Source organism: Chrysochloris asiatica, unplaced genomic scaffold (assembly GCF_000296735.1).
Source record: "Chrysochloris asiatica unplaced genomic scaffold, ChrAsi1.0 scaffold00262, whole genome shotgun sequence".
Lineage (NCBI taxonomy): Eukaryota > Metazoa > Chordata > Mammalia > Afrosoricida > Chrysochloridae > Chrysochloris > Chrysochloris asiatica.
The window spans coordinates 742,976-761,354 of record NW_006408780.1 but is presented as its reverse complement, the minus strand read 5'-3'; the positions used below and the strand labels follow the sequence as shown (position 1 = coordinate 761,354).

At 39.2% G+C, this 18,379-nt stretch overlaps 2 protein-coding genes across 2 annotated transcripts in view; both read right to left on the bottom strand.

Annotated features, from left to right (window-relative positions):
* Window positions 1–4,788, bottom strand: part of POLN (polymerase (DNA directed) nu) — a 243,508-nt gene extending 238,720 nt beyond the window's left edge. Inside the window, 1 exon segment of the mRNA XM_006874123.1 lies at window positions 4,656–4,788. Within this exon segment, the coding sequence (XP_006874185.1) occupies window positions 4,656–4,788 (133 nt within the window).
* A 2,027-nt stretch (window positions 4,789–6,815) lies between these two features.
* HAUS3 (HAUS augmin-like complex, subunit 3) overlaps window positions 6,816–18,379 on the bottom strand; it is a 13,645-nt gene continuing 2,081 nt past the window's right edge. The window contains exons 2-4 of the mRNA XM_006874099.1: window positions 16,052–16,491; window positions 13,751–13,979; window positions 6,816–7,049 (exon numbers count right to left, since the gene is read on the bottom strand). Coding sequence (XP_006874161.1) covers window positions 6,816–7,049; window positions 13,751–13,979; window positions 16,052–16,491 — 903 coding nt within the window. The remainder of the gene's footprint in view (window positions 7,050–13,750; window positions 13,980–16,051; window positions 16,492–18,379) is intronic.

Below are 18,379 nucleotides of genomic sequence, written 5' to 3'. Positions count from 1 at the left end.
AGCCCGATTCATAACCACTACGCTAGCATTACTAAAGAATAAAATGACTGAAGAATTAAATCAGATACTTCAATTAGAGATATAGTCTAAAGTTGTATGAGTTAAGAGGGAAAGCTAAGTTACAGTCACAAAATACCCAACATTCATGGTTTCTGAAAAGGAAGTTTATTTCTCTCATGTTCAGAGGTGAGTGGTCCTGGTTGGTGGTACAGCTGTTTCATAAAGTCATTCAGGGGCCTGGGTCAGTTCCAACATGGTGTTCCACATCTTCAAGGAGACTGTTATTCACAAAGAGTCAGTTCAGGTTCCAACTTACTGGAAGGCAAGAGGCCACAGAGAAGGGAGGCCCAGCCTGGAAATGGCAAGCCCCACCTGAACTTATGTTCTGTAGACAAGAACTTGGTCATGTCGTCACAGCTAACTGCATTGAGACGGAGCGATGTCGTCTGATCTGCTGTGGTGGACAACTAGCCATCTCTGCTATAAAGGTCTTTGGAGCAACAGAAAATACCTATGATTACGAAGTAGCTGCCATAAAAATCAGAAAGGAAGTTTGTAAGTGAGAAGAACATTTTGAGGTGCTAGCAATGTATGCTTAAAAGTGTTATAAGAGCAAAGATGCAGCTTTAGGGCTAAGTTATGCCTAATCCAAACCATAGCATTTTCAATCGCTTTATAGGCATGTGAAAGCTGGGCAGTTGAATAAGGAAGACCATAGAAGAACCTATACATCTGAATTGTCTTCGAAAAGAATACAGAAAGTACCATGGACTGCCAGAAGAATAAACAAATCTGTCTTGGAAGAAGTACAGCTAGAATGCTCCTTTTAAGTAAGGATGGTGAGACTTCCTCTCTGCTACTTTGAACAAGTTGTCAGGAGGAACCAGTGCCTGGAGGACACGATGCTTGGTAACGTGGGGGGTCAGAGAGAAGGAGAAAGCGCCCCAACGAGATGGATTGATACAGTGGCAGCAACAATGGGCTCAAACTAACAACTGTGAGGCTGGTGTAGGACTAGGCAGTGCTGCGTTCTGTTACGTGAGTTGGAACTAACTCAACGGCATCTAAAAACAGGATTGTACATAGCAGCTACGTGGACACTCTACTGATTCACAAAGCTGTATTTTAAGTTTCTGTGTTTTTGTGGAGTTTTAAAATAAAGATCTATGCTTGTTATTAGGAAAAGGTAACAAACTAATCTTTACTAGATTTGTATTACGAGAAAACTCAGTTAGTCAATCATAAAATTAGACCCCAAAATACCAGGTTTAATATTGCTAGGTTTTATTTACTTAACAATCATTTGTAAAAACAAGTATTTATAGTTTATTTATTGCCATTAAATTTTGTTTTTCAATTGTGATATTTGATATAAAACAGGCTTTTAGAATTGAAATCCTGATTTATACTATTTTACTTACATGAGTAAGAGTCAGACAAGAGTTCAGGATTCAATGAAGCCTTCAGTCAAAATCATCACCCACAAAGCACCCAGGAACAATCCACCTTTAATTCAGACTCACAATGGTGGTGGTGGTAGTGATGTGCCATCTAGTTGGTTCCTACTCATAACAACCCTGTCCAGGGTTTCCAAGGAACGGTTGATGGCTTTGAACTACCAGCCTGTGGTTAGCAGTCCAGTGCTTATCCTACAGGGAGACTTACTGGCTTTGAAAAAACAAGCTGCCAGTGGAGGGGCCCATGTGGAAGGGAAGTGAGGGGGGCTAAAGCTGATAGCCCACAAGACATGAAGGCCCTCAGTCCCAGAGAATGCAGTGAATTGCATTCTGCCAAAACCATGTCAACTTGGAAATGAGTCCTTCCCTACTAAAATGAGGCCTCAAATGAGACCACATCTTCAAAGACAGCTTGGTTTGCAGCCTTGCCTGATGCACAGAAACTTTAAGACAGTATTATATATTGTTTCAAGTCCCTAAATTTGGAACAGAGCCCTAAGTGGTTAAGCTCTTGGCTAACACTAAAGTCAGTGGTTCAAACCCACCAGCCCCACCACAGGAGAATGATGTGGCAGATTATCTTAAAAACTTATAGCCTTAGGACATTTCCAGTCTCTCCTAAAGGATCACTATGAGTTGGAATCAATTCCATAGCAATGGATTTCATGTGCTGGTTTTTGTTTTTTGGAAGTTACTAGAATATTGTTACACAGAAATGGTCGTTAAGTACTATTGGTTCCAACTCACAGTGACCTGTATAGGATTTCCAAGGCTATACATCTTTGTGGGAGTAGAAAACCTCATCCTGAAGAAAATTCCACTGTTTCTCCAAATACAGGACTATCTGGCAGAAAAGTTATGTTATCTTTTCCCATATCTTCTGAGTAATCTTTACTAAAACTAGACTTTTCAGAAGTTCCGGAACATGCCAAGTGCTGAGGGAATGGACTGACTGCGATGCCTCCGCTGAGCAGACTCACTGCAGCCAGCACAGGTATTTCATTATTCTTACGGCAGTACAAGTTTTTAACGAAAAGTGCATTTCTACCTCTGAAGTACCGCTTGTTCTTTACTTCAGAAAGCTAAATGTATAGCGTAAAGGAGAGAGATCTTTAACGTCTGCATACTTAAAAATCATCTCCAAAGCATTACAAATTTCTAGGTAAGTAGTCCACACTTGAACTTTCTTACTGGCTTATATATTATTTCTCCATGGGAGAAAGATGAGGCTTTCTGTTCCCAAAAAGATTTACCACCTTGGAAACCCTACACTGGGTTGCCCTGAGCAGGAATCAACTCGACTGCACACACCACACCACCCCACCCCTCCCATCCACCCCACCACCACTATCATTATAGTAAAGTATAATAAATAATAAGGCATATTGTATTAAGGCATGCCTGAATATGAATAGATCAAAATGCTAAGTGCTACTATAACTTAATCAACAAACTGCACTTATACTAGCTTTCCTTTTAATATGTAGCAACAATTTCAATAATTTCATCTCAAATAATTTTACATAAATATTATTTCAAGAACTTTACTCTGCAGGAAAATAAATAAACTACAAATTATTGGTCCTAACTTGCAAATTTAAAATTAAAATTACTCTTTTGCTAGCAGTAAAAAATATATGCAAACTCTGAAGTTGCAAACATTTCAGCTATACTTGTGAGCATATCATTGCATTTTCTATTGTAAAAAATCATGTCATAAACACCTAGGTATAAAAATGCAGATATTTATCACATTAAAGTTTATATTTCTTTTGCAGTAGAATATAACAAATACTTCTCTTGTCTACCAGATTGGTGGTGCTGTTATTGTTAAGTGTTGTTAAGTCAGTTCTGACTCATAGTGAGCCTGTATAGGGATTCCAAGAGCAGCTTGGGGGGTTTGAACTGCAGACCTTGTGGTTAGCAGCTCAGTGCTTATCCTACAGCATCACAACAGGAATCTTACAGAAGAGCAAATACTTTGTACAAGTTCAAGGACATGAGAGCCCAGGGTAAAGCAAGAGGCACAATGAAGGAGTCCATGTCTTTTGAGGAGACTTAAACACATAATGCAGACGCTACAGAAATGCTTAACAGAAATTCAGTAAGCCACAGCTCAGCCAACACAAAACCTGAAGTGTGTGTGTGGCCGGGGGGCTAGGGGGCAGGGGGAGCTGAGCTTCGTTTATTTGCAGGCACAGAATTTTCCTACTCAAAGTTATGAGTGAAAGTCAAAAAGTATCACTATTAGGGTTCCAGTTCACATATGCAGCTTTATTCCAAACAAAAGGTGTTTTAACATGCCTGAGATCAGTGAATAGCTGCAGACAAGTTCTCTCGGTAACACACTTGTCTTTGTATTGTTAGGGTACCTTCAAAAAAGTACCAATCAAAAGAATGGTTTCTGAGGGAAATTTGCTAGTTAAAATCAAGACAGAGAGGTCAGCTCAGATGTTAAGGTGACTGGATTTTAGAATTCCAAAAGGGTGATTTTGATAGATTTTCCTGAAGGACACAGGACAATCATGGGCTTCTGGTGTGGCACTGTGGGCTCATGTGCTGGACTGCAAAGACGGTTTGGACTGCATGGTCAGTGGTTCAAGCTCACCAGCCTCTCTCCTTGGAAACCCTATACGGGGTCATTATAAGTCAGAACCAGCTCAACAGCACTTAACAATTAGGAAGAAGTTTTCAGAAAAATGAAAATTGCATTGGAGAGAAAAAGGCCAGGGAAGTTGTGCCAAGGACTTTTTTGCCCACACACAAAAAGCTTACTCTTTCAGGGTAGCAAGGGCTGCCCTAGGAGATTGCATTGGGAAACCTCCATTCACCCTACGGTCCTGATCAAAACTCAAAGAACATTTTAAAAGAATATGATTTCAGTCCCTTGAGAATGGCAGAAGTGCCATTTTGACATGTATAAACTGAAGATGCAGAATTCTTCAGGAAAGGGTTAGAGAGATGGAAACACTGCCTTCAGAAGGGTAGAAACTAGTTGGAAGCTATGTTAAAAAAAAAAAAAAACCAACCCCTCATATTTTGATAGCTTGGTTTGATAAAGGTTCCTATGATTTTATAGCAATACTTTAATTACCCTAATATGGAACAATTTTGTGACATTTCATTTTCAAATCTTAGTTTTAAAAATTAGGAAGGTTCAAGGTAACTAAACCCAGAAAGGTTCTTAAAATTACTCACTCTTTCCACTCTCTCTCAAATTCTCAGAATCCACTAACTCAACTGCATGCATAGCAGACATAATCTTCTGAGCAAGACTGGACAGCGGTGTCGTACAGAGATCAAAGCCTACATATGCCTCATCAGTTTCCATTTCCATAAAATCCTAAACATAAGATAAATGCCCACATGTTAATTGAAGGCATTAAAATAAGAAATACAAGTTTATTTGAAAAACTTATATAGTGAGCCGTTCATAAAAATTACTATGTTAATAATTACCACAGCAAACTTGTTATCAATTACCCCATAATAAATCGGACAGTAACAGTAAAGCAAACAGGTTAGAGGCTCGATTCAACAATTATGGTAAACAAAGAGCAAACTAAAGAATACATTTTCTAGTAAACCAATTTTAAAGTAATCTATGCAAGGAGTCCTGGTGTGGCGCTGTGGGCTAATGCGTCAGACTGCAAAGTCATTTGAACTGCAAGGTTGGTGGTTCAAGTTCACCAGCTGCTCCTCAGAAACCCTATACAGGGTTGCTATGGGTAGGAATTGACTCGACGGCACTTAACAACAATCTATGCAAAAACTTCCTGAGGCTTGAAAAATAGCTGTTATTAATCTTCAAGCATATAAATCTAGTAACACAAGAATCATTTATAGTGAACTTGGGTAATTAAGATTAGATACATAAAGTATCATCCTATTACTCAGTTCAACGCAGGGCCCAATATAAATCACTAAGCATCTGGTCACACATCTAACATATTCAGCACTAATTTAAACAGAATTTGTCAGCATGAACAAAGAAACCAAGAGCTGCATTTTTCCAGAGTATTGGAGAAAATTTAAATCGTAAAGTTTCCTTAACAAGGTTGCTGTTAAGTGCCTTTGAATCAATTCCAACTCATAGCGGTCCTGTACAGGGTGTCCAAGGAGCGGCTGGTAGGTTTGAACCTCCGGCCTTGCAGTGCTGATCCTACAGTACCACACCAGGACACCATCGCAAGGTAGAATGGGGGAAAAAAACAACAAAAAAGTCAATCAAGTGAGAAGCAGCTGACATTAAAACCTTAGAAAAAAACTTATTGCTATAAAAATTTCAAGTATATTAAGATCTATTTAATATAAAATTTTAAATGATGCCTAATACAACAAATGGATTTGTTCAGTGGATAAAAAATCTAGAGGGCTTTCTTTACCTAAAATTCTGATTCAGATGAAACTATTTCCATAAACACCACATAAAATACATAGTTTTTAGATTGGCATTCCATGGTACAAGCAGGTTAGATATCTTTTTAAAGAGTAGCTGTATCTTCTGATATTTCTATAAAGCTCACACAGTATTTATACAATCATGTCTAAACTGCAGACTCAAGAAGCATTTGATGCAATAACTGATAAATGAGCTACTTTGAAGTTTTTAACATCAAGTAATTGTACAAATACTAGTCTTTTACATTAAATGCATCTCAACATTTGTTTTTCGTTCCAAAGAAACAGTTTAAAACACCATCAAACATCCTTTCAATGACACTTAATGGAATTCTGAGTTTGACTGAGAATTCTTTTGCCGAAGTTTGGAGTCTCTAGGACTCAGCCCCTAATATAAACAATGGCCAGTGGAGTCCTCACAGTCTTCATGGCAAAAGTAGAAGCATGCATTAAAACAGCCTCAAGGTCTCTATAGCTGGAAATTAAGGGCAGGTGCAATTTTACTTTATAGTTAAATTAAGAAGGAATCTGTTCATGTCATATATTTAACAATGTTGATTCAGAGTTGTACAAATAGTTTCAGTATCGAAACAGTAGAAAATTTCTATACTCCCTCCCACCCTTCCAAAAAGGTTGAGGACAGCTACAATTGCATTTTTAAATATTTACATTGTATAATGCTTTTTCCTTGTAAGGTAACAAATTACCAGGACTAAGTATTACCCACTGAAGTCACCAAACCAATGACCAAGTCTTATAAAGCTCTGACACTTCAAACACATATGTTACACTAGGAAAAAAAACAAACTGATACAGTGCTTGAACTCATTAAGTAAAATGTTCCAATGACTTTGAATTTAAAAATTTAGCAGTATGAGATGTGATGTATTTCCCTAATATGTAAAACATAACATATTCCAAATCAATATTGTAGTAAAAATTCAATTTTTACTAGTTTCACTCTTCAAGACCAACAGCTTTAATCTTTGACTGGCTTTCTAAATTCTCCACGATATCTTGTAGATATGCTTCATTTTTAAAAAAATATACATATAATTCTCTTTCAAGTTGCTGCAGTTTATTAGCTGCCAATATTTTTCTTTTTGCTTTCACATCAGCAAGGATCTCTGTAAGGAGATGATTGAGCTTATTCAGGTGAGATTCAACTTGGTGAAACTGTTTCAGCAGCTCCTAAGAGAGAAAAATGAAAATGCCTTTAACTCAAGAACTGTATTCACACCATCAATAATAAATTTTAAATGTAATGTACACAGAAAGACTCTAAATGAGTTAGAACAATTTCCACAGTAAATAAAACTCAATTAAAAAGCCATAATAAATTTAATTGCAGAGGTGGGGAGGACAATACACAATAAGATAGAGAGTGGCAGATGAACAATGGAGACGGGAAAAGTCTTAGGGAGGCATGCATGACATGACCTAGATGGAACAGAAATAAATAGTGATTTAGATACACAACAGTGCTCTGGGAGTAGATATATGGACCAAGACATAGTCTGAATAAGTAAAGAAGGGGAAAAAATGTTTATGAGCTTTACCATCTTGTGAATATTAGTTTCCCCTGCCTACTATTATAAATACACATTTATGTGTGATAGAAATGAATATTGGGAATTATGATTACAGAAAGCTTGTAAGCCCACCTTCAACCTATAATTGACTGGATTTTCTGAAACAGGAAGACTTTGCCCAAGGAAACAGGCTTCTTGTTAAGCCTTAGTAGAGTGTGGGGCCTTAGGTGGAGTCCTGAGCCCCACATCCACAACCTTCTGGGTTGGGACATTTCCATGTGAAAAACCATGCAGCCAACACAGAACTGCTGGGAGAACAGAAGAATCTTATTGAAAGAAGACCTGAAGAAAAAAAGGGGACTGTTTGGCTAGTAGAGTATCAAGCAAGTTGTTTGCTTTGGATGTATCAAGGCAAGAAAACTCGGCCTGTCAGGGAAACCCCACTTCTAGGAAACCCACGAGCAGTCTACTATGGTCACTGGTGATCATCTGGGTCTACTTGTGAGTAGAAGTGGGGGAAATGCACCAATGAAGCCATGGGTTGAGTTTGGCCATGTTCCAGTGACAGCCGTTGACCCTGAGGTAACAGGGAAAAGAGGCAGGGCCTAGCTGGTCTGAAGTTTAGGGTTATGTATGATGTCCAGAGCCCACGATCACTGACCTCGTCTCTGGGGGCTAGGGCTGAGAGTGAAATGACCAGTGGGTCTAAAGTGCAGGGAGCTGTGCACGAACTCCCAAACTTGCTGCTAGTACCCATTTGACATAGTTTGGATGGCTAGCTGACCAAATGAAGATAAAGATGCTTAAAACTGTGAGCAAGTATAAAGTATTACAATTTGATGAACTGAACTTTTGCTTATGAGGCAGTTGCTCAAAATTCCAACTGGAATGGAAGGATTCTTCATTATCAAGAACTAAGCTTCTTTCCCCAGTGTACTGGGACAGGCAATTTAGACAATGGATATCAAAACAGGGAGGGTTACAAAGGCATGAAGTGGCTGGCTTATAAGCTTTCATGAGTGTACTTAGTTTCAGAATGAGGGGAGTAAGATAGAATCCCCACTGAAGAGTTTTTCTCTTTTCCAGATGGATCTGGTGAAAGGGGATGGGGGATAACAGGTATAGGGTTTTACAATTCAATTATGAGTAATTGTTGTCAGGAATAATTGTGATTGTCACAAATGTAATTGTCGAAGATGTGTAAATATCTTCTAGGAGAAGGGGAAAGTAGTTAATCTTTCATTTCAGGAACATATGATCCCAGGACCAGCAAGGAAGAACATGAGTAGAGCATGAGACACTACCTAGAAAAGAGGCAACAGTAGAACCAGTGGCAGAGGCAGTGGCTTGGAGGTACAGAGCAACTGTGAGCTCTAGGCCCATGGACTAAGTAAGTTATGTGTCTGTGGACAGGAGGCAGGCTTGCAGAAGGTGCCTCTTGGAAGTTTAAATGAATACATATTTTTTTGTTTTGTATGTGTACAACAAATATTTTTGCTTTGTTCATTTATGATATATAATTATTACAGGGAAGCCACAGGGAGGAAGTGGGGTAACCATTGTTGTATCTTTTTTAAACAACATAAAAGATGACTTTACACATGGATCTCACCAGATAGAATACACAGAAATAAAATTGACTATTTCTATGCAAAGAGTGTAGAAAAGCTCCAAATCATCAGCCAAAACAAGACCAGGAACAGACTGGAATAGACCATTAACTGCTCATATTCAAGTTCAGGCTGAAGATGAAGAAAATGAAAACCAGTCCCTGAGAGGCAAAATACGACCTTGAATATATCCCACCTGAATTTAGAGATCTCAAGAACAGATTTGATGCATTAGACACTAATGACCAACTATCAGAAGAGTTGTGAGATGACATCAACAACTTCATACAGGAAAAAAGCAAAGGCCACTAGGATACAAGAAAGAAGGAAAAGACCAAAATGGATGTTAGTAAAGTCTCTGAAAGTTGCTTGAGTATAGAGATGCTAAAGCAAATGGATAAATGAGGAGGCAAAAAGATTGAACAGAAAATCTCAAAGGGCAGCTCTAGAAGACAGTTAAATATTACAATGAAATGGGCAAAGACCTAGACTTAAAACTCCAAAGGGGAAGAACCTGTTCTGCATTTCTTAAGCTAAAAGAACTGAGGAAAAAATTAACACCTCACTTTGCAATACTGAAGGATTCTATGGGCAAAACATTGAATGATGCAGAGAGCAACAAAAGAAGATGGAAGAAGTCAGAATATAATTCAGTGGCACCTAACAACAAATGAGATCTTTAAGTTCAATAAAACAATGAATAAAAGCAAGCAAATGATAAACAAAATTAAGCATAGTTGTTATTACTCAAATACGGAGTCACTGTACCAAAAAGAAATGGCCAATGTTTAACCATTTCAGAGGTAGCACACGACCAAGAGCCAATGGTATAGAAAGAAGAGTTCAATGTGCAATGAAAGCACTGGCAAAGAACAAGGCTCTGGAAACTGATGAAATACATATTGTAATCTTACAACAAACTGATGCAGCACTAGAGCCACTCACTCATCTATGCAAAGAAATTTGGAAGACAGCCACCTGGCCAACTGACTGGAAGAAATTAATATTTGTGCCCATTCCAAGGAGAAGTGACCCAACGGAATGCAGAAATCATCGAACAATATTATTAATATCACATGTAAGTAAAATTTTGCTAAAGAAAATTCAACAATGGCTGGAACAGTACTACCAGTTTCAAGACAGACTTAGCCATGGATGTGGAAGGAGGGAAATCACTGCTGACGTCAGATGGATCCTGGCAGAAAATAGACACTACCAGAAAGATGCTTGCTTGCCTGTGCTTTATTGACTATGCAAAGGGTTTCCGTTGTGTGGATCATGACAAGCTGTGGACAACATTGCAGAGAGTAAGTACTCTGGAACACTTAATTGTCCTCATGAGGAACTTGTGTGTAGACCAAGAGGCAGTTGTTCAAACAAAATAAGGGGACACTGAATGGTTTAAAATCAGGAAAGGTATGCTCCAGGGTTGTATTCTTTCACCACGTTTATTCTATCTGTATGCTGAGCAAGTAATTTGAGAAGCTGGATTATAAGAACACGGCATGAGACTGAAGGAAGACTGATTAACAACTTGCAATATGCAAATAAAGAGGACAATACTAACTGATGAAGATCAAAGACCACAGCCTTCGGTACGGGTAGCACCCCAATGTAAAAAATAATGATAATCCTCACCAGTGAACCCAAGATTGAACTTGTCAAAGACTTCATTTTGCTTAGATCCACAATTAACACTCATGGAAGCAGCAGTCAAAAAATCAAACGATGTATTGCATTTGGCAAATCTGCTGCACAAGACCTTTTTAAAGTGTTGAAGAGCAAAGATGTCAGCTTGAGGACTAAGGTGCGCCTTACCCAAGTCATGGTATTTTCAATAACCTCATATGCATGCGAAAGCTGGACAGTGAATAAGGAAGATGGTAGAAGAATTGATGCTTTTGAGTTATGGTGATGGAGGAGAATATTGAAAGGGACATGGGCTGCCAATAGAACAAACAGATTTGTGTTGCAAGAAGTGCAGCCAGAGTGCTCTTTGGAGGCCAGGGTGACCAAACTTTATCTCTCATACTTCAGACATATTGTCAGGAGGGACCAGTCACTGGAGAAGGACATCATGCTTGATAAGGTGGAGTATCAGAGAAAAAGAGGAAGACCCCCCAGCAAGATTGATTAGCAAAGTGGCAGCATCAATGGGCTCAAGCATGGCAACAATTGTGTGGTTGGCTCAGGATCAGGTAGTGTTTCATTCTGTTGTGTACAGGATGGCTGTGAGTCGGTACCAATGCAATGGCACCTAACAACAACATCATGGCATTAGAAAAGAGTATTAAAAGTTTCCTGGACTTCCAAAAGAACACACAAACCTGTGTTGAAAGAATTCCACCCAGAATGCTCCTTAGAAGTCAGAATGACCTGACTTTGTCTCTCGTTGTTGATAAGCGCTGTGGAGTCGATTTCAACTCACAGCGACCCTGTGAGCAGCGGGTAAGCTTGAACCACTGACCTTGCAGTTCAAACAACTGTGCACTCTGATGCATTAGCCCACAGCGCCACACCACTTCAGACATATTATCTGGAATGCTCAATCCCTGGAGAAGGACAGCATGCTTGATAATGTGGCAGGTCAGTCAAACAGAGGAGACCCCAACAAGAGGGATGGGAACAGTGGCAGCAGCAGTGGGTTCAAGGGTAGCAAGGACTGTGGGTTGGCACAGGACAGGGCAGTGTTTCATTCTGTTATGCATAAGATCTGTATGAATCAGAACCGTCTCAACAACATCTAACAACACTATACAGAGAGTTTCTTTAAAGCAAAAACTAAATAACGGGCAAAGGAGATGAAAAAGTTATTTTTCAGGAAAGGCTGAGTAGCCAGTAAACAACTGAAAGGGGCTCAAACTTTGTAATAAAACCAGCAAATGTAAACTGCAACCCCTAGTGGACACCAGTTTACACTCATAGGATTGGCAGAAATTTATAAATCAAATGATGCCACTTTTGGGTATGTGTGTAAGTGTTTTTATGATATTTATACATGTATATATTTATGAATTGGGCAGAGAACCTCAAGGTCAGCAGTTCAAAACTACCAGCTGTTCCACAGAAGAAAGAGGAGGCTTTCTGCTCCTGTAAAGATTTACAGCCTCGGAAACCCTGTACAGGGTCGCTATGGGTCGGAACCGACTCCACGGCACACAGCCACCATATATATGCAAGATCAGCACTGGGTTGTGAACCACAAGGTCTTCAGTTCAAACCCACCACCTGCTCCTTGAAAACAACTCGATGGTACTTAACAACATGCATGTATGTATATAATAAAAATGTATGATAACTATATTTCAGTTATTACCAATAATATGCGTAGTTTTTGCATGTCTCATAACTATTTACTTATAAGACCTTCTGCTATACAGATCTGCTCAACTATGTAAGAAGACATGCAAAAACATTATCCATAGCAGTATTATCTATAACAGCAAAGCCAAAGTAACTTAAATGGGTGCCACAGTACAGGCAATTAAGTTGTAGAATTTCACATAGTCTTGACTTATGAAGCATGTGAATTACAACACACCCCGTTGACAACACTCAGTGGTTTGATTCTGTTTTGGTACAGCTAACCTCATGGCCAGTAGTATGCACTACATATAATGCTGCAGTATGTAATTTGCCAATGTTACTGTAGCTGTATGTTTTTATGTACTATTTCTAACCCTCAAAGACAAATAAAGATTGGGTTTATACAAATACTGATAATAAAAAGCAATAAAAAAATATTTGACTCACATCGACTTTATGATGGAGCTGTCAGAACAGAACAGAGCTCTACTGTTAAGTCAGGGACAACCTGTAATGGAATACTAACTATATAATGGAGAAAACTCTGACTGCATTACAGCTCTATATGTAGCAAGGGGGTAACTCCCAAAAACATAATGTTGAAAAACAAGCAAACTACTCAAGAATCCATATAATAAAAATCACGTATATAAAGTTAGAAAACAAAAAAATAAAAAGTATGATGCCTTTGAATTATGGTGTTGGTGAAGAATACTGACTATATCAGGGACTATCAGGAGAATGAACAACCTTAGAAGTACAGCCGAATACTCCTTAGAAAGGAGAACGGGCAAGACTTCTTCTCTCTACTTTGGACATATTATCAGAAGTACCCAGTCCAGTCCAGGAGAAGAACATCACATCATGCTTGGTAAAGGAGGAGGGTCATCAAAAAAAAAAATCCTCAATGAGATGGACTGATACAGAGACTGCAACAATGGATAGAAACAAGTATGAGGAAGGCACAGAACCAGGCTGTATTTTGCACTGGTGTACACAGAGTCACTATGAGTCGGAACCAACTCTGTAGCACCTAACAACAAATGAGATATTCATGTGCATTAAAGCTACAAATAAAAGCAAGCAAATGATAAACAAAATTAAGCATAGTTGTTACTCTTCAAATAAGGGAAAGGACTGATATTAGGGAGGAACATGCTTATCAGTAAGTAAACACAGAGGATTTTATATAAAAGGGCAAACTTTTACTTCTTAAGGTAGATGTAAAAATACAAGGATGGGTTTTATTATTTTTTAAATACTTAGCATGAAGCATAACTTTTAAATTCTGGGTACACTAGAAGTAAATAAACAAAATTTAAATTTTATATTACTGGAATGGAATTTGAGCTAATATTTCCTTCCTGTCAACATTTCATTCCATTTCTTTTATGAGCAGCATGATTTTTTAAAGCACTTACAATCAGTAATGGCAAACACTCACCTGATCAGTGAGCAAAAGCTGATTCCCTCCTTGATACAAAGAATCACAGAGCATGTCAACACCATTATTCAGTTTGGACAGAAAGGAAAAATGTTCTTGAGAAGATACTGCCAGCTGATCTTGTAATACAGAAATATCCTGTTTCAATTTCTCTGCTGCTTCCTCCAGGTTTCCATGGGTTCTAAACAGTTCTTTTTGCTTATTTTCTCCTTCTAGAAGTTGGTAAAGTCTATAATGTGAAAATAAAAATTACTGGAAGATATTTCTAAGTCAGTAATTTTCAAAATTATGGTGGTGGTGGTGGTTGTGAGCCGTGGCGTTTCCAAGGCTGCAGATATTTACAGAAGCAATTACACAGTCCACTGTAATATCAGACCTGGTGTGGCACTATAGGATGCACTGGGTCGCAAGGCCAGTTTGAACTACAAGGTCGGCAGTTCAAACTCACCAGCTGCTCCTTGGAAACCCGATACAGGGTCGCCATGAGTCGGAATGGACTCAACAGCACTTCACAACAAACAACGGGAGATGAACACAAGAGAACAATTCATCTGTCTGCTGCTAAATCGAGCAGCTCCAACTCCAGTACTTCAATACAGAAACAGGGACAGAGTCCGACTATTTCATCTCAATCTCCAATTCCCACTTCTCTGAAGTTTTAGATATGGATAAAATTTCTCACGCCTGTAACTGCCACAGACTTAGTTAAAACAGCGTGTTCCCGAGGCTCTCTCACAAGAAAATAATTCCTTCACAGAACACAAATATCATGTAGTAAGAAGAGCAATGAACTTGAAACAGAAGACCTAGGTTGGAGATCTCACTCCATATGTAACGTTGTTGTTGTTAAATGTCGTTGAGTTGGTTCCAACTCATAACAATCCTGTATAGGGTTTCAAAGGTACAGTTGGTGGGTTTGAACTGCTGACCTTGTGGTTCATAGTCCAGTGCTGATCCTATAGCACCTCACTGTTGTTGTTAAATGTCATCGAGTTGGTTCGGACTCACAGAGTTCCTCTATAAGGTTTCCGAGGAGCAGTTGGTGGGTTTGACTCACCAACCCTGTGACTCAAACTGACCTTGCAGTCCAGCACATTCCCCGAAGCACCACACCAAGAGGAGTCCCATATGTGACAGGGCAAATCAATCTGAGACTTCATTTCCTTATCTTAATATGCACCAATCTCACAGGATTGTAGTGGGATTAAAAGAAAAAAAAGCGAAATGCAAATCCAGTGTATAAAATGTAAAAAAGGAAGCAATAAAGAGCTACATAAATAATAGCAAAAAAAATATTATTACTCTAACCTGGTATGGTCTGCCAGGTTGGCACTCCCTGAAATTGTGTAGCATGGCAAACCCATCCAAGGCCCTCATTGTATTAGCAAAAAAATAAAAGGATTAAATGATTCTACTATAGTTACTAGAGAAAAATCCAGAGTAGGATCCAGACTTTTAAACCCTCCAATCTCAGTACTCCTTAGTGTGGAGCAGCAGGATCAAAACCTTGGGAACCCTACACAGGGTCACAGTGAGTCAGAATCAACCCGTAGGCACTTAACAATCTCTACCCCATGCCATCAAATGGCCCAGACTTTCAGAAAAGGGATGGAAGTTAATATTCATCTTCACTGATTCACCTGATGAAAGACACAAATGAAGTACCTCTCTACTGCCCAGCAACAGCCACGATACCAAGCTATAGCTGTTAAACTTCCTGCCCCAAATCTAAAACAAGCATCTAAATAATGGTGCTGTGGGTAAATGCAATTGACTGCAAAGTCAATTTAAACTGCTAGGCTGGCAGTTCAAGCTCTCCAGCGCTCCTCGAGAACCCTATACAGGGTTGCTATAGGTCAGAACCGACTCAACAGCGGTTAACAACAACAAATGGGCTATGGGGTAACTATGAGGCTAAAGGACTCTAGGTGTAGGGTACCTGGATCAGCACTGGACTGTGAACCATAAAGTCAGCAGCTCAAACCCACCAGCTGTACCTTGGAAACCCTATACAAGGTCGCTATGAGTCAGAACCAATTTGATGGCACTTAATAATAAGACCTTATAAATACTCATTCCTCCAACCAAAAGCCCTCAGCTGTAAAGTAGCTACTTCTAGTTCAAATATGAAATGGAAAAGGGAGCAAAATTTTGAAAGAGGAAAAGAAACGTATACAAGTGGAAGAAGAGACTACAAAGACCAAAAGAGTACAAAAAATTCCTCAAAACTTCCACAATTTTAAAACACTAATATTTTACAATAAAATAATGAATACTCATGAAATAAAGTATAAAGCATACCTATGAGTAGAATAATCGTTGGTATCAATAGTATTCCTTGGATTTATCTGCTGAGATACTGATGGATCTGTTAGCATTTCTAATCGCTGGCCAAGTGCAATGTTACTTTGATTCAGTTCTTGAACCAAATTTTCAAGTTGACGATATATGTCCCAATGCTTTCTCAATTCAATTTCATATGCTAAATGTAGAAGTTCAAATGATGCCTTTTGCTTTATCAACTGATTTAAAACTAACTCTTGTCTTGCTGTATAGTAGTCTTGTTTAGCAATCTGCAGATCAAAATCCCCCTTTACAACTGGCATATTCAATAACTGGGCATTCTCTTTCACCACAGCAGGCAAATTTTTGTTTTTCATATGAGTGACTTGTTCTTCAAGTTTCAGAATCTCACTGTTCAAGCTAGAAATTTTAGCTTCCAAATTTTCTTTGCCAACAACCTAGGTTAGTAAAGAAAAAGAATTACATGTCAAAATATAGGTAGAAACTTGAAATCTTTTTTCTTTTAATTATTTTCACTGCTCATTTTATGTGATTAGATAGTATTTCAAATGAATAAAAACTGATTTTAGTGTCAGCCAAAATACTGGAAAGATAAAAGATACTGTAAAATATACTTTCCAGCCAAATTAACTTCAACAGGAAAATGGGGATAAGGACAAGGTCAAGGATAAGGACAGTGTGGACTTCTAAACTTGAATGCTATCCAGTGGCCTGCACATTACCATATATAAGGAGAGCTGATGGTGTTGTAGAATAAGCATTTGACTGCTAACCACAGTCAGTCAGTTAAAACCCACCAACCAGCTATTCCACTGAAGAAAGATGAGGATTTCTGCTCCCCTGGTACTTATGGGTTAACGCACTAGACTGCAAAATCAGTTTGAAATGCAAGGTCAGTGGTTCAAGCTTACCAGCTGCTCCTTGGAAACCCTATACAGGGTTATTATGGGTTGGAACTGACTTGGTGGCACTTAACAACAAGGATTTACAGCCTCAGAAAAACTATACAAGTGCTGTCCAGTTGGCTCTGACTCAAGAGACACTCTGTAGGGTGTCAGAGGAATGGCTGGTGGGTGTGAACCACCAACATTTCAGTTAGTCTAGTGCTTACCCAGGAGCTCTGGTAGCATAGTGGTTACGAATCGGGCTGCGAACCTCAAGGTCAGCAGTTTGAAACCACCAGCTGTTCCGTGGGAGAAAGATGAGGCTTTCTGCTCCCATAAAAATTCACAGCCTCGGAAACCCTGTACAGGGTCCGACTATGAGTCGGGACCTACTCCACGGCACATAACCAAAGTGCTTATCCAACCATAGTACTGTATATAAAAACCATACATATATGAGTCATAGTGGCACAGCGGGTTAAGTGTTGGGTGGCTAACCACATGTTTAGTGGTTCAAACCCATCAGTAGCTCCATGGGAGAAAAATGAAGCTGTCTGCTCCCTATGAGAAATAACTCTTGTGGGCATCGTCCATGGTCAGGAATTCATAAGCTTGCTAGACCTGGCAGACAGACTGCTGAAACAAGCAGGCTGTTCTAGGACTAGGACATTTAAATAAGAATACAACCATTTTGGCTTCAATGGGGGAAGGGAAAATGGGACGTGCCATAGAATTGTATATGGGGAACTGGAACTGGAGGAGGGGCTTTTTGGAGACAAGAATAAAACCATTTGTGGTGGGCCATATGCCACGCCTGCCCATGTCTACTGGTTTGGGTGCTCGATTTTGCAAAATTGAATAAAGAAAACCTGGCTCTTGCTAAAATGAGTACCGACTGGATTCCTTGAGTGTTTGTCAGTATAGACAATGTTTCTCACATCCCGAAAAGATGACAGCCTTGGAAACCTTGAGTTCTACTCTGTCCTATAAAGAGTTCTACTCTGTCCTATAAAGAGTTCTACTCTGTCCTATAAAGGAGTAGGAATCAACTTGATGGCTGTGGGCTTGATTTGGTTTATTACCATATATAAGGCACCTGAGTGACAGTTTTAGTGGTTATGAATCAGGCTGTGAACCGCAAGGTCAGCAGTTTAAAACTACAAGCCATTCCGTGGGAGAAAGATGAGGCTTTCTGCTCCCATCAAGATTTACAGCCTCAGAAACCCTGTGCAGGGTCCCTATGAGTTGGAACCGACTCCACGGCACATAACCACTGCCACCATGAGTTAGAACTGACTCAAGGGCAATACAAACCAATCTAAAAATTGGTGGCTCAAACCCACCCACTGAGTTACATAAGAAACATCTGGTGATCTGCTTCTATAAAATTTATAACCAAGGAAACCCAGTGAAACAGTACTACTTTGCAGCAACAGATGAC